Below are 24,290 nucleotides of genomic sequence, written 5' to 3'. Positions count from 1 at the left end.
GTGCTCTAACGTTGCAGCCCACAACACAGCACGTTCGCTTTGATTGGCCTACTAACATGGCGACTCGACCCAAAAAACTGGCCACGCCCCCTCTCGTGACATCACGCTCCAAAGCCCTATTTGTCCCTTCCCATTGCTTTTCTTAATTTTGATATTACTATCACTGTTTTCACAAAAAACCCCAGAACAAACAAACAAACAGCAAATCCTCAATGATAGATTTTTTAATGTTACTTTTATTTAACGTCCACTGGTATGGCTCAGAAGCAGAGAGGTTATGGTACTTTTCACCCACTGAAAACATTTGTTAAGATGTGAAAGCAACAGTTGATGCTATATCAAGTAAGAATCGAGAACACAGCATTTGGTGACGTTTGCTGTCAGGGTTTTGTTAAAAGAAACCAGTAGCCAGGCTTCTGCTTGTCTGAATGCTGTCATTGCATCCTGTTTTCACTTACATTTCACACAGACCTGTTTATTTACAGTCTAAATAGTAGTAACGATTAATCCAACAGCAGAATTAAATGTTAATAACCGGTAAACTGGGCAGCGTCAGGTTCAGTGTCACAGGTGTTCAGTGCTGCTTTGGTCTGGTTAAATCCGTTAGTGGTTTCCTGTCTGAGATGGTCGGAGGGGGACCTCCACACTTCGTGCTCGGTACAGGGACTGCTATTCTGGTTCGTGTTAGTAGACTGGTGCGCCACTCTTTGACTAGCGGTTGCGTAGCTTACGTGAATGTTTTGTCGTAGCAGAGGCCCAGGTAAAAGGAAGTGGTCCCCCGTGGACGAGTAGCTACCAAATCGGGACGAGAGTAAATGGCACTTAAAATATTCAACGAATGAGTTTAAGCTAATCGAGGTGATAATCAGAAAAGCATCCAGTGGTGAGTTTATAGTCGAGTTGCTTGATTCTTCTTTGTAAAATACTGCTGTGGTGTTTGGCCTCGCTAGCTGTTAGCTAGCTGGCTGACATGATGATGGTGCATGGTGGCCGCAGTAACCGTACAGATGTTGCACTACATTTAACGCTGTAAATTTCAAGTGAAGCCATGGGTCAGATTCGCCTGTAGCTCAGGGACAATGCGAGGAAAAACACACAGCCAGGCCAGTTACCGCCGCAATACACAGGCCCAGTCTTTCATTTATCGCGTGCTAGGCATGCTACGTTCACTTGCTGTTTTGGCCGCTGTGAAAAGGTTTTCATTGCAATTGTACAAGTCTCTGCTCAGTCGGCAACGCTTTGTACAATGCTAGCGGGTTCTTAGAGACGTTTGATTCTTTACATCATAGTGTAAGGCAGCATTGCGTAAATAAGTTATTTTTTGTAATATGGCACACTTAGCAGTAGCTAGCGTTGTACTTTTATAGCAGTTCTCAGGCCAGGGACCTTAAAGTTCTCGCTTTCTTCTAGTACATTTTTTTTAAACCACCAGTATTCAAATGTTTACTCAAACTAATTTAATGTCGAGTTCGTGTGCATCAGCTCGGCTGGTTGTCTGAAGGTGTTCGGTGGAAATGTGACATTTAGCTGCTAACTAGCCATCCAACACACATTGTGCTCTTTGCCACTTGCTGACAAGTGGAGAAACGCCACAGTTCGGCCTTGGATTTAATGTAACAATTTAACGTAATGTAGAACCTGGGAGGTGGACTTCAATTGGATCAAGTAATGATGAAACTGGGGCAGCATGGCGGTCTGCACTGTTGCTCACAACAAGCGTCCTGGTTCAAATTCACCATCTGGCCTTACTGTGCAGAGTCTGCTTGGCTCTCCTCCCACCGTCCAAAGACTTGCAGTTAGTGGGGTTGGGTTAACTGGTGATTCTAAATTGCCCATAGCTGTGATTGGCGACATGTTCAGCCACCTCTTGCCCTAAGGCAGCTGGGATAGGCTCCAGTCCACCGAAACCCTGAAGTGGATAATCAGAAGAAAAAGATGTTTTGTGATTTACCACCACCTTTTCAACGGCAAATTATATTTTTACTATATTCTGTTTTTTGGCTGCAAAATGAGATTGTCAAGCACGCCTAAACTGCTGCTGAAACTTCCCATAAGATAAAGTCAGTCTGTGAAATCATTTGTGACACTGGCGGTGGTCATTGACAAAGACTCATTCAGACTGATGACAACATGTTGGCAGTCTGTCCCCTTTGATAACTTAGCAATTATTTGCTTCAACAATCTCTCTCTGCGAGTGACTGCTGTCAGTCTGCTTTAGAAAAAATGCCTCTTATCAGGCAACCTGTGCAATCGCCTTGCGATCAGAAGTGGTTGTGAGTGTGCCACACTCACACTCTGGGCAACCATTTAGTCATCACAAGTTGCAGTCGGTTTCAGAACGTGAAAAAAAGTCAATACGGTTTCCAGGTACCCAGTCATATATTGTTTACATTTTTATTATAAATTTTTCATTTTTGTGTAGATGTAAGCAGGTTAACACATTAGCTTCCTCAATTTTGTGATCCAAACAGTTAGCACCATGCACCTGTGTGTTTACATCTGTGTGGCCATTTTTGAGGTGGACTTTGTCCCATGATAAGCCACACAGAGGTCCACACTTGGTTTATAAATGCTGCAGAATTTGAGCTTCTCTTTCTTTCCTAACCTTTTTTTTTACCTGCATGTTGACATCTTGTATATGAAATGTTAAAGCTTCCAGCATTTGCGTTACCAGTGTGGTCTGCTTTAATTTGAAGCACTTACTAGATTTGTGTATGTGAAAGACCTCACTTCAGGCCTGTGTCAGGTTGTAATCTTTTAAATTGCAAGCAAATGTGAACTGCTTCATTTACAGCAAGAAATGCTTGCTGCACCAAGCTGACTGCTGGGAATGGTTCTAGCTGCCAGGCTGACAGCCTTCAGGCAAGCGTCAGGTGGTCTGGTGACGATTTCAGGTTTAAGATGTGTTGAAAAGTAGTTGATTGATGGATCAGAATAAATGATTCTCATTTATAGATTACTTGAATCTTATTGACTGAGCTATGTTTGAAATACATGATCATAACAATGTTCTGATTTCTCAGGTCTGTTTTGAGCCAAATGTGGGGAAGCATTAGGAGCTGAAGATATATTTGATCATGAAGCCCAGATTAACATTTGTCTGCCTAGCCCATGTGTCTCTGTTATCAGTAAGTATTTATTTATTTTTGCATTTTCCAACATATTCTTAGCCGTTCTTAAGTCTTAAATTCAACTTGTTTATACCTTAAAACACCCTAATGTTATGTCTGTCATTTGCAGCACCCTAACAAAATATTTTCATGTCCACTGCCAGTGAACTGTTGAAAAGAAGAGGATGACGAAATGAGATAAAGTGGACGACTGGAGGAGCCTTAGCCCCCTCACCTCCACCAGTTTGAAGCATGGCTGGCCTACAGCTTGTTACCCCTGCCACCTCACCCATGGGGCCTTTCTTTGGTCTTCCATGGCAGCAGGAGGCTATTCATGATAACATTTATACACCTAGAAAATATCAGGCAAGAAGGCCATTACTGCTGATTTCCTGTGTGTCTTATTATTATGTTTGTTTTAACTGATGAGACTAAATAATTAAAAAAATGGGCTCCTATGGCTCTAGTGCAGTCAACTCTCTTTAGTCTTTACTCTGTGGTCTTCTGAGCAATGTCCGGAGCACAGGACGAGCATGGAAGGCAAACGACCACATTTGCTGTCAGGAGCAAAGCTCAGCTCTTCTGAAGATATGGAGGCAGACATCACTGATGTTGTACAAAGCACAATCCTATGAAAATGTGCTCCAAGTACCATACATCTTTCTACCAGTAGCAAAAAAACTGAACAAGCAGCAAAGCAGGCATTCAGCGACCTTAGCACAGGCACAGCCACAGGACTAGGATAAGTTACCGAACAGCCACTGAACTGCACAAACCTGTCAAAGGAAAGCAGTGAAACTAACACCTTTGTTTTGTAATTAACAAGGGAAAGTGAGGACTCATATTTTGCCATATAGACTATTTTTTTATCTGTAAGTTTTTGCAGTTTGATGGCATATTTAAAAAACAACAACCCTAAAACAATAAAAAAACAAAAGTAACACACTTATACAGGGACATTAATGATAAAGGAAGCATACAGTATCGCAGTTTGCTTGTGTAGTCATTCCTCAGGATTTTGAGATGTGTGTATTGACCTGTAATTGTCATAAGTAATCCAGTACTCTAATTTTAAAAGGCATCTACTTTTGTTGTTCCCTGTTTTTATACCAAGGTGGGTTTTTTTTTTTCTTTTGGGGGCGGGGGGGTCCACATATGTATACCAGTCCCACGTACTGGTTATCAGTCTAACTCGTGATGCTGGAGTCCTGCTCCTGACTAATACTTGCTGATTGCTTATGGCTCAAAAAGCAGAGGAAAAAAGGTTCAGGGCTATGACGTGAACATTCAATTATTCCATCACACACCTTAGTATATTTTAGTGGTAGAAGTATTAACAGAATTGAAGTTGTAAGTAGTGCTAGATCACATTAATCAGAATGTTCTGCATGTTGGTTTTGAATCATTTTTGATGAAGTGCCCAGCCTTAGTGATCAGTGATCCGCAGGAGTTTTAAAAAGCACTGTGCTTTGTCACTTTGTCCCTACTTCTGCTATGGGCTTGCTGTCTCTAAATGTGAAACTGCCTCCACAGGTTGAACTTCTTGAAGCAGCTCTTGAACGCAATACCATCGTCTGCTTGAATACTGGCTCAGGGAAGACCTTCATTGCAGTACTTCTAACAAAAGAGCTCTCCCACCAAATACGTGGACCTTACCAAGAAAATGCAAAGAGGACTGTTTTTCTAGTGAACACAGGTACCTGTGCCAGAAATGTCTGTGAACTTGTTCATTCGGATTCAGCTGGTGTGACATTGTGCTTGATTTTTGTCTGTGTGTCACTCTGTACCTCTGCTCTGTTCCACAGCTGCTTCTGTAGTTCAGCAAGCAGCTGCAGTCAGGACTCACTCTGACCTCAGTGTGGGAGAGTATACAGATCTGGAGGAGAGCTTAGCATGGACTGACCAACGGTGGAGTCGACAGATAATAGAAAATCAGGTGTGCTTTAGCTGATGCTAGTTGCGTGCTGGGATGCTCTTACAAGTTTGTCTTCCTTTACACACAGACTTGGAGAGTAAAACGAACTGTATGAAGGGCAGTACTGGTTAGATTGTTCATCTTTTTGTTTTCTTCACCCTTTTAACATATTTATACAAACTAATTGTTTTAGCTTCTTTCAGTGTACACAATATGAAACTGGGTCCCATTTACACACAGATGGAGCTGAAACTTTGGTCATTGTTGTCCTGGATGTCATCACATTCACATAATAAGCCAGCAGCATCCAGTTAAGCGAATATTGCCTGATGCCAGTGTTTTTCTCAGAAACACCATTACTTTGACATAATAAAAATAATATCTGTACTTGCGTTTCTTTTTCGTACCTTTAAACACTGACTTATTGGGCACGGTAAGCCCAGCACTCTGTTCCCCTTCATGCTGCAGGGGGACTCTAAACCCTCCAGTGTACTTTCTGTCTGTGACTTCACTGGGGTCTGCTTGGGACAGGGTGATCATTTTGTCGTTAGATCGTGAGTGCCAGGGTGATTGCAGATGTTTGTTTTGTTTTGGGTTTTTTTGGTGACTGTTCAGATTTGGCTGTGGACAATTTACATTACATACATGGCACCAAATACACATCGCAGGAAGGAGAGCGTAGAGATGTATATCTGATAGTTAGATATCCTGTACTCACTGATGGTAATAATCTATTCCATTGTCCTTGTCAACTTTCTGTAAGGTGCTGGTCATGACTTGCCACATATTCCTTCATGTTCTGAGGAATAAAATCTTACCATTGTCGAAAATCAACTTGGTGGTGTTTGATGACTGCCACCTGGCCATCACGGACCACCCTTACTGTCAGATAATGAAGGTGAGATTGTAGTCTTTAAGGAAATGGGATTACGTTTATTGTAATAGTGGCAGAGAATCATGCAAAATCATTGTGGATGACCTGGCTGTCCTCTGTGTGTGCAGCTGTTTGAGGGCTGCTCCTGCACTCCTCGTATCCTTGGTCTCACAGCTTCCATTCTGAATGGGAAGTGTGACCCATCAGAACTGGAGCAGAAGATTCAGAATCTGGAAAGAATCCTTAAGAGCAATGCTGAAACTGCTACTGATCTTGTGGTCCTGGACAGGTAAGCCTTATAACTGCGTGCATTTGACACTTTCCTCGGCTTAAGGCCCTCACATAGCATGCGCTGTGGTGAGCATGAGGTTCAGCAAGAATTTGCTTTGACTAGCCACTTGCAGGTTTATACTGCTGTGTAGGGCTGGGTATCGTCACTGATTTCTAGAATCGGTTCGATACCGATTCACAAGGTCCCGATTTGATTCGATTCGATTTGAATTGGGAACTTTTGACAGTCAGAAATATTATAATTCAGATCAGTACATTTACATATTTCTATAAAAAGGAAGCTGACACACGCAAGACTTTATCAAAGGTGTGAGCATCACAGCAGAGGCCTTTGTGTCAAAGTAGCTGAAGATAAAACAGAAAAACATGAAGGTGATTTTCCTGTTCTGGGATTTTATAAAAATATTCTGCAGTACATCAAAAACGAAAGAAAACCATTAATCAGCATATGAACATCACCTCTGAGTTACAGCAGTTTTATTAGAGACACGCTGAGCGTTTTGCATTTTGCATAATTTTAAAAAGTTTAAATTTGTTCAGTATTGAACGACAGAAATGAGGCTTTCTTTTCAGAAGTATGTAAAAAAACAAAAAACAAAAAAAACGTCGTTCAGAGAGAGAGACGTGTGATTTTATCCTGGTGGACGCAAAACAGCAAAAGTCAGAGTGAGTTCATGACGATGTTTATGTGAAGCGTAGTTTGGATCTTCTTTTGCTGCTGGTTCAGTCAATATTGTTTGGAGAGACATCAAACGAACAGCTTCAGAATCAGCGCAAAAAGGGCGTGAACACAAAGCTCGACCCGCAGAAACATCAGAGTCAGCGAGCTGTCGGCTTTCAGCCCCGACCGTGTCCGTGCCGTCGGGTGAGAAAGTCACATCTCACTGATTCTGATGTTTCGGCGGGTCGAGCTGTGTGTTTACGTCTTTGTGCAGAGTCCGTGTTCCTGCTCTTATTTACTGTCTTAGCTGTTTGGTGGGTGTTAAAAATTTGTGAGGTTTCACCTGAGATTCTGCCGTTTCGGGCAAAATAAATTTATATTAAAAAATTGATTCAGGATTTTAATGAATCGATTTCACGTTATCCAAGCCAGGATCGATTTTAATCGATGAACCGATTATAAAAACCCAGCCCTACTGCTGTGTTACTGTGTGTCTGTTTTTTGTTGTTTGTTTGTGTTTTGTTTTTAAAACAAAAAATAGGGTTAGGGTTCTAATTAGGGATGGGAATCGGGTTCTCTACAAGAACTGGTTCCCAGTAGTCCAGTTGCTTGGAATTGTTAGTGCTTATCGGTTCATGAGCTCTCACTACAGTCAGCTGATCTCAGTTCACATGTGAGAGGAGGAAAATAGTGGAGTGGTCTATAACCTGAATATAGATGTTACTTTTATTTTTATTTTGGTGAAGCTGAACTTCAACAGGTAACAAACTGATGAGCAGTCAGGCTGCAGCCTCCGTTTCTACCAGTTCGTGTTTCCACAGTGGAATCACTGTGACCATCACTTTGAAGTGTCTTTGTGCTGGTTTTCATCTTTGTTTTGTGTCTGAACTGAAATACTAAGAGAGGAATCACATATGTACTCATTAGGGTGTAATTAAGTAATGTACTGCATTACTTTTAAGTGTTCTGTGTAATACCTTTTTTACTTTTTTCAATAATGACTCCAACACTGATCACAACAAAGATGGAAAATTTGACCACACAGCATGTAATTAATTTGCATGAATATATTGTCATTGATATGCTGCGTAGAGATGATGCTGACTCTGTGAAGCCAATGGGAATCGATAAGGAATCTAATCGATAAGCGATATCGATAATGGATTTGGAATCGCTAAATTCTTATCAATTCCCATCCCTATTTATAATAGTGTGACAAAGTGTTTGCGCCCTTCCCGATATTTAAATAGTAGACACAAAGATAACACAAGTAAACACAAACGCAGTTTCTAAATGAAGATGTTTATTATTAAGGGGGGGAAATTCAAACCCCACCTCCTTCATTATAATGTAAATTAACTGTGGTGTATCACATCTTTGGAAAGCCGAGTTCAATTCTCTAGCCACAGTCAGGCCTAATTACTGCCACACCTGTTCTCAATCAACAAATCACTTAAATTAGACCTGCCTGACAAAGTGGAGTAGACCAAAAGATCCTCAAAAGCCAGACATCATGCCGTGATCCAATATTTCATCAGAACAAATGAGAAACAAAGTAATTGAGATCTCTGTCTGGAAAAGGTTGTAAAAGCCATTTCTAAAGCTGTGGAACCCCAGCAAACCACAATGAGAGCCATCCATCACAAGTAATGAAAACATGGAACAGTGGTGAACCGACTAAAGTTACAAGAGTGCAGCAAAGACTCATCCAAGAGGTCACAAAAGACCCCACAACAACAACAACCAAAGCACTGCAGGCCTCATTTGGCTCAGTTAAGGTCAGTGTTCATGACTCCAGACACCCTGGAGTCACCACCTGAGTCAATATCTGAACCCCTGTAGCTTTGTGGGGTGGCTGTAGCTCAGGTGGTAGAGCAGGTCACCTACTAACCGGGTGGTAGGTGGTTCGATTTCAGTCTGCATGCCAAATATCCTTGGGCAAGATACTGACCCCATGTTTGCCCTCCGATGGATGCATCGGAATGCGTGTGAATGTTGTTAATAATAACTTTATTTATAAAGCGCTTTCAAACAAAGTGCTGTACAACTAAAGGGATAAATAAAATAAAAGTGATACATAGCAATACAGGTAAGAGACACAATACAAGTTAAAAACAATACAAATTTAAAAACTAAAGGCCACAGAATTAAGACATGTAGGATAAGGTGAACAAATGTGTCTTCAACTTAGTTTTAAAAACCTCCACAGAGCAGCCTGCCGAACATCTTGAGGGAGGTTGTTCCACAGAAACGGGGCACGAAAAGAAAAAGCTCTCCAACTGTCTTTTTTTGGCTCTAGGAACTTTTAGAAGGCCAGAGTCCTGAGATCGTACAGCACGAGATGGAACATAAAGGTGTAAAAGGTCGGAGAGGTATGCAGGTGCCAGTCCGTTCAAAGCCTTGTAGGTGAGCAGCAGGACCTTAAAATCTGCTCAAACCTGACAAGGTAGCCAATGCAGAGATCTCAGAACAGGGTCATGTGCTCAAATTTCCCAGTTCTTGTTAAAATGCGAGCAGCTGCATTTTGCACCATCTGCAGACCTCTAAAACTTTTCTTTGGTAGGTCAGAAAGAAGAGCGTTGCAATAATCAATGCGGGAAGACACAAATGCATGGACAAGAACCTCTGCAGTGTCGCTTGACAAAACTTGTCTGATTCTGGCGATGTTCCTCAAATGATAAAAGGCGGTCGTTGTTATCTCTTTTACATGAGACTCAAAGGAGAGCACCATGTCGAACCACACGCCCAAGTTTTTACCTTGTTCCTGCAATTTATGACGCTGTCATCAATTTTCAAGATGAAATTTTGGGACAAGTGCTGAAATTTGTGTGGCCCAATGACCATCAACTCTGTCTCATCAGTATTTAGGAGCAAGAAATTATCCGATAACCAGCCCTTAATTGCAGATAAACAACATTCTAGTTTAGAGACTTCAGCACAATTTCCAATGGTTAAAGGAGCATAAAGCTGCAGGTCATCAGCGTAACAATGAAAGGTTACATTAAAAGAACGTAACAGAACACCAAGAGGCAGCAGGTACATAGAAAACAGCAGTGGTCCAAGTACGGAGCCCTGAGGGACCCCATGCCTCACTGCACAGGTCTCGGAGAGATCGTTTTTAAAACTAACAGTCTGAGACCTCCCAGACAGGTGAGATCGCAGCCATGATAAAACATTTCCTGTAACTCCAATAAAATGTTCAAGCCTATCCAATAAAATGCAGTGATCCACAGTGTCAAACGCAGCACTTAGATCCAGCAGTGATAAAACTGAAGTGCGATCGTTGTCTGCATTTACCAGCAGATCGTTTACCACTTTGACTAAAGCTGTGGAGTGATTTGGTGTAAAAGCAGACTGAAATGCTTCATACAGATTGCTTGTTGACAGATGCTCAGTGAGCTGCTTAAAAACCACTCAGACAGAAAGCAGTTAGGAACAGCACAGAAAAAACTGCTGGTGTGAATGTACACGTGTGCTCAGAGTAGAAAAGCGCTAAATAGGAGCGGGTGTTTTGTTGCCTCACGACCTGGAAGACTTGGTAAGTGGAACCTGCTGTCCACCAAAACACCTTGAAGGAGAACGTCCAATCATCTGTTTGTCACCTCAAGCTGAAGCGCACTTGGGTTCTGCAGCAGGACAATGATCCAAAGCACTCCAGCAAGTCCACCTCTGAATGGCTTAAGAAGAACAAAATGTAGACTTTGGAGTGGCCAGGTCAAAGTCTTGACATGAATCCGTTTGGGACGCTGTGGCATTGCCTTAAAAAAGTGGTTCATGCTCAAAAACCCTCCAATATGGCTAAATTACAACAATTCTGCAAAGATGAGTGGGTCAAAATTCCTCCACGATGCTGTAAAAGACTCATTGCCAATTATGGCAAATGCTTGATTGCATTTGTTGCTGCTAACGGTGGCCCAACCAGTTATTAGGTTTAGTGGGCATTCAGTTTTTCACACAGGGCCATGTAGGTTTGGATTTTTTTTCTCCTTTAATGGTAAACAGCTTCATTTAGAAACTACATTTTGTGTTTACTTGTGTTTGTTTTAATATTTAAATTTGTTGATGATGTGAAACATTTAAATGTGACAAACGTACAAAAAAATAGGAAATCAGGAAGAGGGCAAACACTTCTTCACACCATTGTATGTGACACATGTGAAACTAGACTGAAAACCAGTAATGGTGGCAGTGAAACGCTCACAATACAGGGTCATGTTTTAGATACGCCTCTCAGCCAAGAGAAGTGGTGTTGGACTGCGGTTCCTACGTGGACAAGAGTGGCCTCTCCTCCCGTTTGCAGGCTGAACTCAATGAAGCTCTTCACTTCCTGAATGACTGCAACATATCTGTGGTCAAGGAGGACCGTGATCCCACATTCATCTCCAAACAGGTCAGAGTTCCAAAGCTTTTCCGCCTTTTAAAATTTAGTGTTTCTTCATCTATCCTACGGTTATTTACTTCATCATACTCTGGAGGGGTTTCTGTGCCTCTCACTAAGCGCAGAACAGACCAGCATCGTTTTTGCAGGTTTTGTATGTTTGTACACGAAGGTTGGGCGATATGTCAAAGTCTTCCAACCAACGATCATCAGTCCAATAACCGGCGATCGTCACGCAGGTCAGCTTTTGATGGGTGACCAGTGTAATCGTGCACAGACTGATTTGCGCATTCAGAATTTGTTTTGTTTGGAGGGAATATTTTACCTTCTTTTCTTCTTTCTTTCAGGATTAATATAGTTTTTGGATTATTTATTCATTTAATTGAGATGCGCCAACTTGCACAGAAGACTGTACATTACGTTGGCGATTTTTTTTTTTTTTTTAATTTATTTTTAACTTACTTTTGGTTTAATTTTGTATTTGTTGTTTGGTCGAGTGTGTAAGTCAGACAAACGCTGGAACGGCCTGCAAACACGGTTATAGTGGAAAAAAGAAGGCAGTTTGTTTCCCTCCCCACCATTGTGGGTTTTTTCTTAATTTAAATAAAATGTTTTTGATTTTTTTCTGAACGTAGGCCGCTGCCTTTCTTTTTTACTGTTATGAGTTTGAGTAAATGCTGCATTTGTTTGCAGCTAGAAGAGGATGCTGTTAAAATAGTGTCATTATTTTTTCCGTTGACTGCTTCTCTTAGCTTCAACCAACATTATTAGAAAACTTACTCATGGGCAAACAAATAAATAAATTGCTGTTGTAAAAACGATGGGTGAAAGCCTCAGCCTGTCGGCGATAGTCGATATATACGTCCAGTTGCCCAACCTTACTGTACGCCCATGTGTTGGACTCATCAGGCTGTTGCTTTATGCATTTTCTGGTCCCTGAGCGTTAACCATCGATGTAATGCCTGAATTATGCTTCAGCACTAAATCTAAGACATAAGTGGACGTGTGTAACTGCTCATCGGGCCGATGCAGTCAGCAGCTATTATGATTTCAGCACCATTAGTGGATTCTTCGCCGCACTTTTTACCTCTCAGCCATAAAATGTTGCGGTATTGTCGTCACCATGCCAAAATTGATACCAGACTAGAAGGCTGAAGGGTACAACTGCCAGTACTTTTGAATTCATCAGTGAGAGAATAATGGTCATCATCCCTGGATAAGGAATAATAATTTTAGCATCAATATAAGGGAGGTTGCTGAAACAGTCGTCATGTGGTATACTGGGTGTACCTGAGAAGATTTTGTAATTTGCCATGCTTATTTAGGAGATTTTTACCGGTGGCTATCCAGCCATGATGATGGAAAAATGTCCCCAGAAAAGATGCTAAAATTACAAGTAGAAAGGTGAGCTGTAGAACAGCCTGCTCTGTGAACTTGTTGTTTATACTGTGCCTTCCCGTCCAGGTCCTCAATGACTGCCGGGCCGTACTGCAGGTGCTGGGGCCCTGGTGTGCAGATAAGGCAGCAGGCATCATGGTGCGCGAGCTTCAGAAGTACATCAAACACGAGCAGGAGGAACTCAGCCGCAAATTTCTACTCTTCACGGACACTATTCTGCGCAAAGTGCACGCTCTCTGTGAGGAGCATTTCTCCCCCGCCTGCCTGGACCTCAAGTTTGTCACGCCAAAGGTCCTACGGCTGCTTGAGATCCTGCACGAATACAAGCCGTTTGAGCGGCAGCAGTTTGAAAGTGTGGAGTGGTACAACAACCGCAACCAGGACAACTATGTGTCCTGGAGCGACTCTGAGGATGAAGATGAGGATGAAGAGGTGGAAGCCAAAGAGAGGCCTGAAGCTAACTTTCCCTCTCCATTCACAAATATCCTGTGTGGAATCATCTTTGTGGAGAGGCGCTATACAGCTGTTGTCCTCAATCGGTAAGGACTTCAAGGAATAATCGCTTCAGCTTAGACACAGGTGTTATTTCGTGTGTGTCAGTCAGTGCTGCAGACGCCAGCAGGAGAGAGCACTGACTCGTGGTTAATCTGCCTGTCATAGGCTGTAATTAGTGGACATAAATGGATGATATCATATAAAAGTCGTCTGCGTTTTTACAATTTTCGAGGTGTTTAAAAAAAGAAGTGTTTTTAAAGCAGCTGAGTGCAACAGTGAGGCAAAGATACACTGGCTAGCTTAACGATCGTAGCTTTGGGATTTTATAAATCCCCGGTGTTTAGAGCCATTGAGTTTACATCTTAAGGTACCAAAATACCCTTTCTGTTCTTACTCTGGTGGCTGAGTGATAGAGGCATGTGGTGAGAATGAACGCGCCCTCTAAATCGTCAGTGCAGCAGGTAGTTGGTGATAAATCATCAGAGTTTGGATCTCCTGTTTGACTGGCTGCATGTTTTTGTCCTCGGTGAGTTATCACTGACACTCTTTCTGTTCTCCAGTCTTATCAAGGAGGCAGGGAAGCAGGACCCAGAGCTCGCTTATATAAGTAGCAACTTCATCACTGGCCACAGCATTGGCAAGAACCAGGCACGCAACAAACAAATGGAGGTGGAGTTCAGGAAGCAAGAGGAGGTAAGTGAGAGATAACTTGGGGATGTCAGCCATCACACTCTCTCCATATTAGCTTCTGAGTGGTGTGGCACTCTGTGAAGAGTCAAGTGTACCTATTTCTGACCCCACTGACCTGTGGGGACAAGGTCTTAAACAGGTTTGGAGTTATTTAATGGTTTTCTCTAATCCTGTGAGCTAGCACTTGTGGCTGTGTGCACAGTGGGCACCATGGCAACAACACTTTCTCTTTCTAGACTTTTCTCGGTCAGGTGCTTTTCGGAAATGTTGTGCACCTGGTCACCGGGTTCAGACGCTGATAAGATAACTACAGGAAGAAATTGTGCTGAATATAAAAGAAAACTTGGATTTTGAAAATGAACGATGGAGAGATATGTGGATACCGTGCTAAATTCTTGGTGGTTTTGTTGTTATCGCTTCCTGAACTTTCCTTCTCCGGCAGGTTCTTCGCAAATTCCGGGCTCATGAAACGAACCTTCTGATTGCCACCAGCATCGTCGAGGAAGGCGTAGATATTCCAAAGTGTAACTTGGTGGTGCGGTTTGACTTGCCTACAGAGTACAGGTCCTACGTCCAGTCCAAAGGCCGAGCTCGGGCACCTGTCTCCAACTACATCATGCTGGCTGACACTGGGAGGACCAAAGCCTTTGAAGAAGATCTCAGTACCTACAAGGCCATAGAAAAAGTAATGTTTTCTGTTTATCTGACGAGACTGAGATGCTTAGTCTGTTAATGGATTGTAAGTGTGTCAGACCAGGAGCTGTTGGCTTAGGATGACCTAATGTTCTCTCAAACAGATCTTAAGGAATAAGTGCTCCAAGTCAGTGGAGGTGAGTGAGTTTGAAGTGGAACAGGTGATGGATGATGACAACATCCTACCACCCTATGTCCTGCGGTCTGAGGATGGCGGTCCTCGAGTCACCATCAACACGGCCATCGGTCACATTAACAGGTGTGCAACAACAAATACTTCGTTGTTGCTCCAAACAGCCTCTTTTTGTTTGTCGCTTTAAGTCCATGTGAACTGCTGCCCACGGTTTCTGCCTGCATGGAGCCAACATGATACTGCTGCTTCTTTTGCTCTCACTCATCCTTTTACATGTCAGTATAGCTGAAGTGTCACACACAGTCCAATCGCCATCACATCAGCACTAAGCTTGTAAGAAAGAGATGAAGTGTTTGCAGTGTGGGTTTCCTCGAGGGGTGCGTTTCATTCCTGGGTACAAGTGCTCGTGGCAGAAACAGTACAGCGCTTTGAGATGTGAGAAAGAACCAGCAGAGCTCTGTATCTATCAAAATATTGCCATAAATACTTGAAAAGGTCTTTCTGCCCCGGTGTTCAGGTATTGTGCTCGGCTGCCCAGCGACCCATTCACGCACCTAGCACCAAAATGTAAAACCGTGGAGGTGGGGGATGGATGTTTCCAGTCTACGCTCTACTTGCCTATAAACTCCCCTCTGCGAGTTCCTGTCAAGGTAAGGAAGGCTGTTATAGTTTTCAAAATTGCCAGTGTGAACATTTTGACTTGCTCCTATTTCACTGATGTGATTGAAATTTTACAGGGTCCAGTGATGAATTGTGCAAGAGTGGCAGAGAAGGCAGTTGCACTAGTATGCTGCGAGAAACTCCACAAAATAGGTAAAACCACAATAACAATCTTGCAGACTAATCTTGTTATTTTTGTCTTCATTGCTTCATCTTTTGCCTCTTCCTAAGGTGAACTGGATGATCACCTGATGCCCGTGGGAAAGGAGACGGTAAAATACGAGGAGGAGCTTGATCTTCACGATGAGGAGGAGACCAGTGTCCCAGGCCGGCCTGGTTCTACGAAGAGAAGGCAGTGCTACCCCAAAGCTGTACGTCATGCTCATTACAACAAGAGTTCAGTGATAACCCAGAGCAAAAGTTAACGTGCTGGAAAACAGAGGCAGTGAAAGCTGCAGTCTCACTTCAGTATAGCAGGCATTGGATGCAGGGAGGGCACGGCTGAGCCAGTTTACAGACTGTTTTTGAAGTAATTCAGCTGCAAAAATCTGAGGTGAGATGATGGGGGGGTCAACTGGCTGTATCCAAACTCATCAGTGACTCTCCGGATTGGCAGAACCTTGCTGTCTCGCACCAGTAGGTGCGTGCGTTGGCACATACAGCACGCTGCTCCCCTCATTTCTTTGTATTCTGCTTCCTTTAAAGCAGGCTTTAGCAGTAGTCCTGTGAAAGACCGTAGATGCTGGCTGCTTTCGTACTCAGTCCAGTTTCAGTGCCAGAGCCAAGTTAAGCCATTAACACTGACTTTTACATTAGCAAAGACTCATTTTTCCATTGTATCTTTAAATGCTTTACTAGCAGCCTGTTGCTAAAGCACACTATTTGCTTTATCTATAAAAATACTAAAGATGGCACAATAGACAAGCATAAAATGGTTCCCAATGATCTATTAACTGTAAACTAGCCAAAATATGACATGGTGACCTTTAAAAAAGGAAGGAAACTGGACAAGCGGAGGTCAACACAAGTAGCAGGCCTAGAAGAAATAATCAGCAGGTGAACTGAATGGTGCACTTCATCCAGTGTGGTTGGAATTATGAATGCAAAACCAGTACAGTCATATTTGATCCACAGTGCACCACCACACAGAAAACACGTTACTGGTTAATGCTGAATGAGTTTCATCCCAGTGCCAGTGCAGTAAAGGCAAACCCGGATAGAGAAACACGAGGGCTGCCTCAGTGAGCACACAGTACCGTGTCCCGTTTCTGTCCTCTCCAGATACCGGAGTGTCTGTGTGACTGTTATGCAGTGCCGGAGCAGAGCTACTACCTGTATGTGATTGGGATGGTGCTCACCACTCCCCTCCCCGATGAGCTCAATTTCCGTAGAAGAAAGCTCTACCCGCCAGAGGACACCACCAGGTGCTTCGGCATACTGACTGCCAAACCCATACCTCGAGTGCGTTGCTTCCGCACATTTGAGTACCTCGGTGCTTCGCCATATTCTTCAGCATTTATTCTGTAGACGTGTTATACATGTGAAAACGAGCAGCTTTGCTTTGATCCAGATTCCCCATTTCCCGGTGTACACTCGCTCCGGTGAGGTGACCATCTCCATCGAGTTGCAGAAGTCTGGCTTCACGCTCGCCACTGCCCAGCTCGACCTCATCACTCGTCTCCACCAGTACATTTTCTCCCATATTCTCCGCCTGGAGAAACCTGCACTGGAGTTCATGCCCACGATGGCTGACTCTGCTTACTGTGTTCTACCTCTGAATGTTGGTGAGTGCTCGGTTTGTAAATTCATTTCCACCCGTGTTAAAATGTTCGTTAACCATCTTTCCTTCTCTCCTTTGGCTTCTTCAGTTGGAGACTCCAACACACTAGATATGGATTTTAAGTTTATGGAAGACATTGAGAAGTCTGAGGCCCGCACTGGCATTCCTACTACTCAGTACACAAAGCAGAACCCCTTCACCTTTAAGCTGGAGGACTACCAGGATGCTGTCATCATTCCAAGGTAGTGGCGCGGCACGTGTCTGTACTGGATTGATTTTGTGTGAGCGTGTCAGCTGTATGACGTATACGCTGAGCCGAACTACGCGATAATCGCCTCGCTGCTACTTTCCAGGTATCGCAACTTCGACCAGCCTCATCGCTTCTATGTCGCTGATGTGTACGCAGACCTGACACCGCTCAGCAAGTTTCCTTCGCCAGAGTATGAGACTTTCGCTGAGTACTACAAAACAAAGTACAACCTGGACTTGTCTAACCTTAACCAGCCGCTCCTGGATGTAGACCACACCTCCTCCAGGTCAGTGGCACCACATCGGGAGCCAGGTTCATAATTATGTGGACAAGGACAGTTTTCTCAGGCATGTGAGAAAACACAGAAGCAGATATGCGACTCCACTTGGCTCTGCATGAATATTGTTGTTAGGAATTGGAGCCTTTTTTGAAGTACCTCCCTTCCTGAATAATGTTATAGCCAAGAGTGGAGTCTGTACTGGTTATTTCATTCAACAGATTTATGCCATTTCCAAGTGAATAGAATAGAATAGAATAGAATAGAATAATCCTTTAATTGTCCCACAGGGGGAAATTTGGTTGCAACAGCAGCCAAAAAGACACATATACAACAAACAGGACACAGAAACATACACAATTTTTACATATTTACATGAAGGACAGTGGTTACTATAAACAGAGTGCTGTACAGTTATTAAATAAAATAAAAATAGCTGCAGATAGGAGGCAAAGCAGGTTGTAGTGCGACTCGGTTGATTAACTTATTGCAGTTGCAGCGCAGATGTAAACATCTGTTTGTTGGGAGCAGTTGTGATTGTGCAGTCTGACAGCTGCAGGGAGGAAGGAGCTGCAGAAACGCTCCTTCATGCATCGAGGATGCAGCAGTCTGTCACTGCAGCAGCTCTGCAGCAGCATCTACATGCATGGGCTGGGAGACTCTGTCCATCAGAGATGTTATTTTGTCCACAGTCCTTCTGTCTCCCACCACCTGCACTGGGTCCAGGCTGCATCCCAGAACAGAGCTGGCCTTCCTGATGAGTTTGTCCAACCTCTTCCTCTCAGCTGCAGATAACCTGCTGCTCCAACATACCACACTGTAAATATGACCAATGCCACCACAGAGTCATAGAAGGTCTTTAAAAGCGCTCCCTGGACTCCAAATGACCTCAGCCGCCTCAGCAGGTAGAGTCTGCTCTGACCCTTCCTGTAAACAGCATCGGTGTTGTGGCTCCAGTTTATTACTCAGGTGAACACCCAGGTACCTATACGAGTCCACTATCTCAATGTCCACTCCCTGGATGTTCACCGGGGTCAGTGTGGTGGGTCTGCGTCTCCGGAAGTCCACCACCAACTCCTTGGTGTTCCCGGCGTCGGTCAGCAGGTGGTTCTGCTGACACCGGTCCACAAAGTCCAGAGTCCACCGTCTGCACTCTGAGTCGTCCTCACCTGTGATGAGCCTTACATGCTAGCTTTTTATGGGATCTGTCAATATGTAATCCACAGAAGTGTGGAGTAAAGGTCAGGAGGAAAAAGGCAAACCTGGGGGGTGCTTGTTTAGTACTATGCGTATATATAAATTTAAATGTTCACTATGGTGACCAGGCTTTCCAACTCTCTTGTGCCATCGCAGACTGAACCTGTTAACCCCTCGACACCTAAACCAGAAGGGCAAAGCCCTGCCACTCAGCAGCGCAGAGAAGAGGAAGGCCAAGTGGGAGAGTTTACAGAACAAACAGGTACTCGCTGCCTCTGTTAGATTGTAGGGGGAGGAGATATCCATCAGTGTAAGGAACATGCTCATATTTCATTTTTGTGTGTTTTTAAAGAGCGTCTCTAGATATCACTTTACTGCTGGTTAGTACAGTGGTCCTGTTTCCATCCACTGGTCAGCTGGAGTCTTTCTGTGTAGAGTGGGCATGTTCTCGCCGGGTGCTCGGGGTTCCTCCCACAGTCCAGATTCTGGTTCTGAATTGGCTGTGGGGTAAACGCTCGTCTCTCTGGCTCCAGCCCCACTGTGAATTTGAACTGGAAAAGAGGATGGATGGATTGATGTTGATGATAATTCTTATTACTGATTTCTATAACCTATTATATCAAAGAATACTATTCCCATAGATGCATTATGTAGCGTGGCGTGATCATGTGTGTGGACAGGGTTGATGGTGATCTGTTAGCTTTCAGTGAGTGCCAGAGACAAAGTCTTGTTGTGAGCTGCTGTTTATTCCGACAATCCCAGTCTCATGTGCTTTGTGTTTGTCAGATCCTGGTTCCAGAACTGTGTGCCATCCACCCTATTCCAGCCTCCCTGTGGAGAAAAGCAGTGTGTCTGCCCAGCATTCTTTACCGCCTACACTGCCTGTTGACTGCTGAGGAGCTCAGAGCTCAGACAGCTAGTGAGGCTGGAGTGGGAGTCCAGACCCTCCCCCCTGACTTCAGGTTGCTGTTACACACACAATAGAATAACAGATTTCTGCGTCACACTTTCCAAAAGACTTATTTCCTGCTGATTCAAACACAAACACAATGAAAACTGTTCACAGGAGTGCAAGTGTAGACAGCGTGTGAGTGTTGGTTAGACTGTAAAGCCTTTTGACTTGTTAGACTAGGAAAGGACTATATAAATGTTGGTGTCCTCAAAATTGCACATTTTTTCCTGTTGCACACTAAAACGAGTTGATTGCACGACAAAGTTGTTCGAATGCTGATGTGGGTGGCACATGTCAAAGTCACATCCACAAGAATGGCCAGACCAAAGTTTCCCACCGGGACTTGATGAGTTAGTGTTAATGTCTGATCTTGGTTAAGAAAACCAAGTCTTCTCTCAGGATTTGTTGTTTGTGAACAACTTGTGTGTGTGCACACGCTAACATGTAGATGCTCTGTATGTGGCAGATATCCAAACCTGGACTTTGGCTGGAAAAGGTCTATTGACAGCAAAACCTTCATATCCTGCCCCGAGTCCTGCAGCGAGGAAGGTGCCAGTCACTGTAAGCACCAAGAGACTAGAAGCCCTGATCCCAGTTCCCTAATGCTTCCCAGTGGTGAGCACTCTTCCATGTCTGAGCAGGAGGACTTCAAAGCTTTAGATTCTGAAGAAGCCCCCAGCAGCAGGAACCTAACTAATGGCACTGCCTTCTTTGCTAGCTGTGACGATGGCAACCAAAACGAGCACCTTCCCCAATGTGACAATTGCCAATGCTCCCAGCTCAGCTTTGCTGGGCTGCAGAGCTCCAAATCAGTACAAAGCACTACCTCAGTTCTTGTGCAGCCCCCTCACACCTTGAAGAAGCCCAACTCCAGTCCTCCACAGCCTAGTGATGAATGTACATCGGGGAGGACTTCAGACCACACAAAAAAAGCTACCTCAGCCTGCAGCCGAGCAGCCACGAGTCCCAACACTCCCACAGCACCTTCTGATGTCTGTGCTCATCCCCAGCATGGATCGCACGCAGCAAACTCACCCAAGAGCTTGGGGCCCAACCCCGGTCTCATCCTGCAGGCCCTGACCTTGTCTAATGCCAGCGACGGCTTCAACCTGGAGCGGCTGGAGATGCTCGGCGACTCTTTCCTGAAGCATGCCATCACTACATACCTGTTCTGTACCTACCCCGATGCTCACGAAGGACGTCTCAGCTACATGCGCAGCAAGAAGGTGAGACACATGTTATTTCTCTGAACCGTGTGGCAGTAGTAAGGTACAGGCCGTGCACGTGTGCACACAGTAACAGTACATGATGGAATGCAGCCCGGCTGAAGATGTACAAACAGAGTCCCAAATGCAAATTAGCACATCACATCAGACACTTTCATCGCCGTCGACAACAAGGCAAATGACACAAAATGATTTGGATGAATTAGCATTTGGTCTGTTGATTAGTGTCACTTGCGAACCTGTTTAAGAACTCATCTTTGCACTGTGTCCTGGCTTGGCTGATGTCACAGTGTCCTTTAAGACAAGATGATTCATCGTGTTACTCACACTCTGCCTGATGTCCAGGTGAGCAACTGTAACCTGTACCGTCTGGGAAAGAAGAAAGGGCTTCCTAGCAGAATGGTGGTGTCCATCTTCGACCCTCCAGTTAACTGGCTGCCTCCTGGATATGTGGTCAACCAGGACAAGAGCAGCACCGACAGACTGAATTCAGAGGAGGTCAGTGGATTACTGCAGCTTTATACGCTCTGTTTTTTTCTCCTTGCTGTGTGGTAGTCGATCGGTGTGCTCACTGAGTTTCCAAAGGTTGTTTCATGTAATGATGATGACGGGCCAGTAGAGGGCAGACTTTCTCCATGTTTTGCAACTCGTGGTGAGCTTGTGTGCTTGCATGTCGAACAGGTCTGAACTCTCATCTGAACTCCTGGAGCTCAGATAATGTTTTTCATAATGAAGGTTAAAAACCAAAGTCCTTCGACACACTCTGTTATACACCACTTGGGGAAACGGCTTGAAATAAAACACAGTTAATGGTCAGATGTGAGCTAAGAAGGAACAACCTAAAACAGAAAAGACTCAAACCTTTTCCTTCAGTGATCAAACCACATGCCCAAACATCCAGTCATTGAACATTTTAAGGAGATCTGTTTTTGAAGCGATGATGACGATACGTACCATAAAATTAGATGTTCACCTGACAGTTTGTTCATGGTTCGTGTGGTGCTAGCTTTCTATATACTTTTCATCCCTGGCATCCCTTTTCGTCATCCACATATGGAGGTGGGAAGTTACACAACGCTGTATAGCCTTTGCTCCAGATTGTACCAGTAATCTATGAAAGTCTGTTGCTAAGAGAACAGGCCAAAGACAAATTCAACTTTATGCTGCGCTGAAAGTAACCTGGTGCCCCACATGATTTTAATTAGGCACATTATGTGCATCAACAGTGCTAAAAAGTGGCATAACAAATGAGATGGACTAATGCTGTGTGAGTGCAGGAAATATCCAGAGTGCTGAAAACAGGCCTGCGATCCTGTGTTTTTGTTGAATGATATACTGTCCCAGAAATAACTGCAGGAAAATGTAAAACAGAAATAAATTGCAATAAAACTAATGCTTAACAATAAAAGGCAGTAAAACACTGAGACAGGCTCATTTTCTAATTCAGTTCAGATAGCAGTGTTTTTACAGAAACACTCACAGAATGGAGCGAGACACAGTCGCTGTGCACAATTAGACTTTTATTAAGATTTCAGTTGTGTTTTTTGATCATGCTCAGGACGTATCGTCTGTCAATGTGTAGTCTATATATGCACACTTCAGTAAACACACATTAAACTGGAGGCTGTGAATGACAGCTCACATACTTAAAGTTGCACTTTGATTCATTTGGCCTCTGCAAACCTGCTTCAGCAGTTCTGATTACGTTATTGTTATTGGTTATCGGTTTGATTCCTTATCAATTCTGATTGGCTCCACAGCATATCAATGAGATTACATTCATGCTAATGAACTGCATGCTGTGTGCTCAAACGTCTGTGTGCGTTGGAGGTGTTTCTTCTCTTTGTTGTGATCAGTGTTGGAGTTATTATCTTTAAAAAGGTAACGCATACGTGACACAGAGCAATGTTCTCAAACCTAATGCAGTACATTACTTAATTACTCCCAGCAGTGATTACACTATAGAAATATGAACTATTGACTTTTTTTTTCCTCATGCAGGCCAAAGAGGAGCTTTTGGCTAACGGGCGATCGGGACACGAATACGATGAGGATGATGACGAGGGCGAGGATGTAGATGAAGATGGCGAGTTGATGCTGAAAGATGAGCCAAAAGATGAAGTGAACATGGAGGATGATCTTGAGTATTACAAGGAGCACATCCGCTTCATTGACAACATGTTGCTGGGATCTGGAGCATTTGGGAAGAAGATCTCATTGAGTGGCTTCCCTCCCAATCTTACTCCAGCTTCAGGCTCCTCACCAGCTATGGAATCTCCGTATGATTGGAAGACCCCCAAGAAGCCCTCCCATCCAACCGCAGCTCATTACCCCACAGAGCAGGTGCCCAGTGGGCCCTCACCTGAGGAGTTTGACTACAGCTCGTGGGATGCAATGTGCTACCTGGACCCCAGCAAGGCCGGTGAGGAGGATGACTTTGTGGTAGGCTTTTGGAATCCATCGGAAGAGAACTGTGGCACCGAGCTCGGTAAGCAGTCCATATCCTACGACCTGCATACAGAGCAGTGCATCGCAGACAAGAGCATCGCTGACTGTGTGGAGGCTCTGCTAGGTTGCTACCTGACCAGCTGTGGAGAGAGAGCTGCACAAATGTTCCTGTGTTCACTGGGCCTCAAGGTGAGCTCAGAATGCATCGCAATGCAGAAACAAATGAACACGCACAAAAATGAATAAATTGAGAATCCTAATAAGACCACATGTCCTTTTGATGAGCATAAACATGATGTGGAATATTTCCTGCTAAGTTTTTATTGTAACATCTCTAAAAGAGTTCCCCGGTTTTGGACAATGCACTTCTTCCTTTGCCTGTTTGTTCTTTCAGGCTTGTTTAGCATTTGCAGAGAACCTGAGTGGCACAAAGTGAAAACCACAGATGAAAGTGGCTTCTTCACATTTAGTTTCACTTTTGTAACAAATACTTTGTTACTGTGTTATTTAATAACTATAGAAAAACTAATAACCTGAACTTAATACATGAATTATAATACTGATTTGGATACACTTTACCAGCTTTCAGAACAAACCTTTTATTGCTGTTCATTGTTTTGCTGTTGGCCTCAGCTTTGCAACACGCTTCACCTGAAACTAAAAACACACTTTTGGTCTTATATCTTCTGACTCGGTTCAAATAAATAGTTAATTATATTTGATAATATTTTTATATTAATTATAAATAATTCGGATACATGTCAATTACTGAACATGCCAGTTAGGAGATCGCAAAGTTAAGCAAGCTCCTCCCCCTGCGTCCTAACATGGAGTTTATGGAGTTTGAGTGGCGACATGTGTT

The 24,290-nt window shown here is 43.7% G+C and overlaps 1 protein-coding gene across 1 annotated transcript in view; it reads left to right on the top strand.

Annotated features, from left to right (window-relative positions):
- The first annotated feature begins 622 nt into the window (after window positions 1-622).
- The window catches only part of dicer1 (dicer 1, ribonuclease type III), a 32,899-nt gene continuing 9,231 nt past the window's right edge, over window positions 623-24,290 (top strand). Inside the window, exons 1-24 of the mRNA XM_084914291.1 lie at window positions 623-883; window positions 3,024-3,128; window positions 3,275-3,476; window positions 4,644-4,806; window positions 4,916-5,046; window positions 5,789-5,923; window positions 6,028-6,188; window positions 11,073-11,241; window positions 12,694-13,166; window positions 13,683-13,815; window positions 14,255-14,497; window positions 14,610-14,764; window positions 15,156-15,288; window positions 15,376-15,451; window positions 15,530-15,669; window positions 16,580-16,759; window positions 16,869-17,082; window positions 17,167-17,320; window positions 17,432-17,614; window positions 18,959-19,064; window positions 19,589-19,764; window positions 20,221-20,980; window positions 21,326-21,478; window positions 22,982-23,617. Of these exons, the coding sequence (XP_084770417.1) occupies window positions 3,363-3,476; window positions 4,644-4,806; window positions 4,916-5,046; window positions 5,789-5,923; window positions 6,028-6,188; window positions 11,073-11,241; window positions 12,694-13,166; window positions 13,683-13,815; window positions 14,255-14,497; window positions 14,610-14,764; window positions 15,156-15,288; window positions 15,376-15,451; window positions 15,530-15,669; window positions 16,580-16,759; window positions 16,869-17,082; window positions 17,167-17,320; window positions 17,432-17,614; window positions 18,959-19,064; window positions 19,589-19,764; window positions 20,221-20,980; window positions 21,326-21,478; window positions 22,982-23,617 (4,788 nt within the window). The 5' untranslated portion in view covers window positions 623-883; window positions 3,024-3,128; window positions 3,275-3,362. The remainder of the gene's footprint in view (window positions 884-3,023; window positions 3,129-3,274; window positions 3,477-4,643; window positions 4,807-4,915; window positions 5,047-5,788; window positions 5,924-6,027; window positions 6,189-11,072; window positions 11,242-12,693; window positions 13,167-13,682; window positions 13,816-14,254; window positions 14,498-14,609; window positions 14,765-15,155; window positions 15,289-15,375; window positions 15,452-15,529; window positions 15,670-16,579; window positions 16,760-16,868; window positions 17,083-17,166; window positions 17,321-17,431; window positions 17,615-18,958; window positions 19,065-19,588; window positions 19,765-20,220; window positions 20,981-21,325; window positions 21,479-22,981; window positions 23,618-24,290) is intronic.

Source organism: Perissodus microlepis, chromosome 19, assembly GCF_051167445.1.
Source record: "Perissodus microlepis isolate ML-2025 ecotype Zambia chromosome 19, ASM5116744v1, whole genome shotgun sequence".
In the NCBI taxonomy this organism is placed as follows: Eukaryota; Metazoa; Chordata; class Actinopteri; order Cichliformes; family Cichlidae; genus Perissodus; species Perissodus microlepis.
The sequence above is the reverse complement of the archived record's forward strand: the minus strand, read 5'-3'. Positions and strand labels throughout refer to the sequence as shown.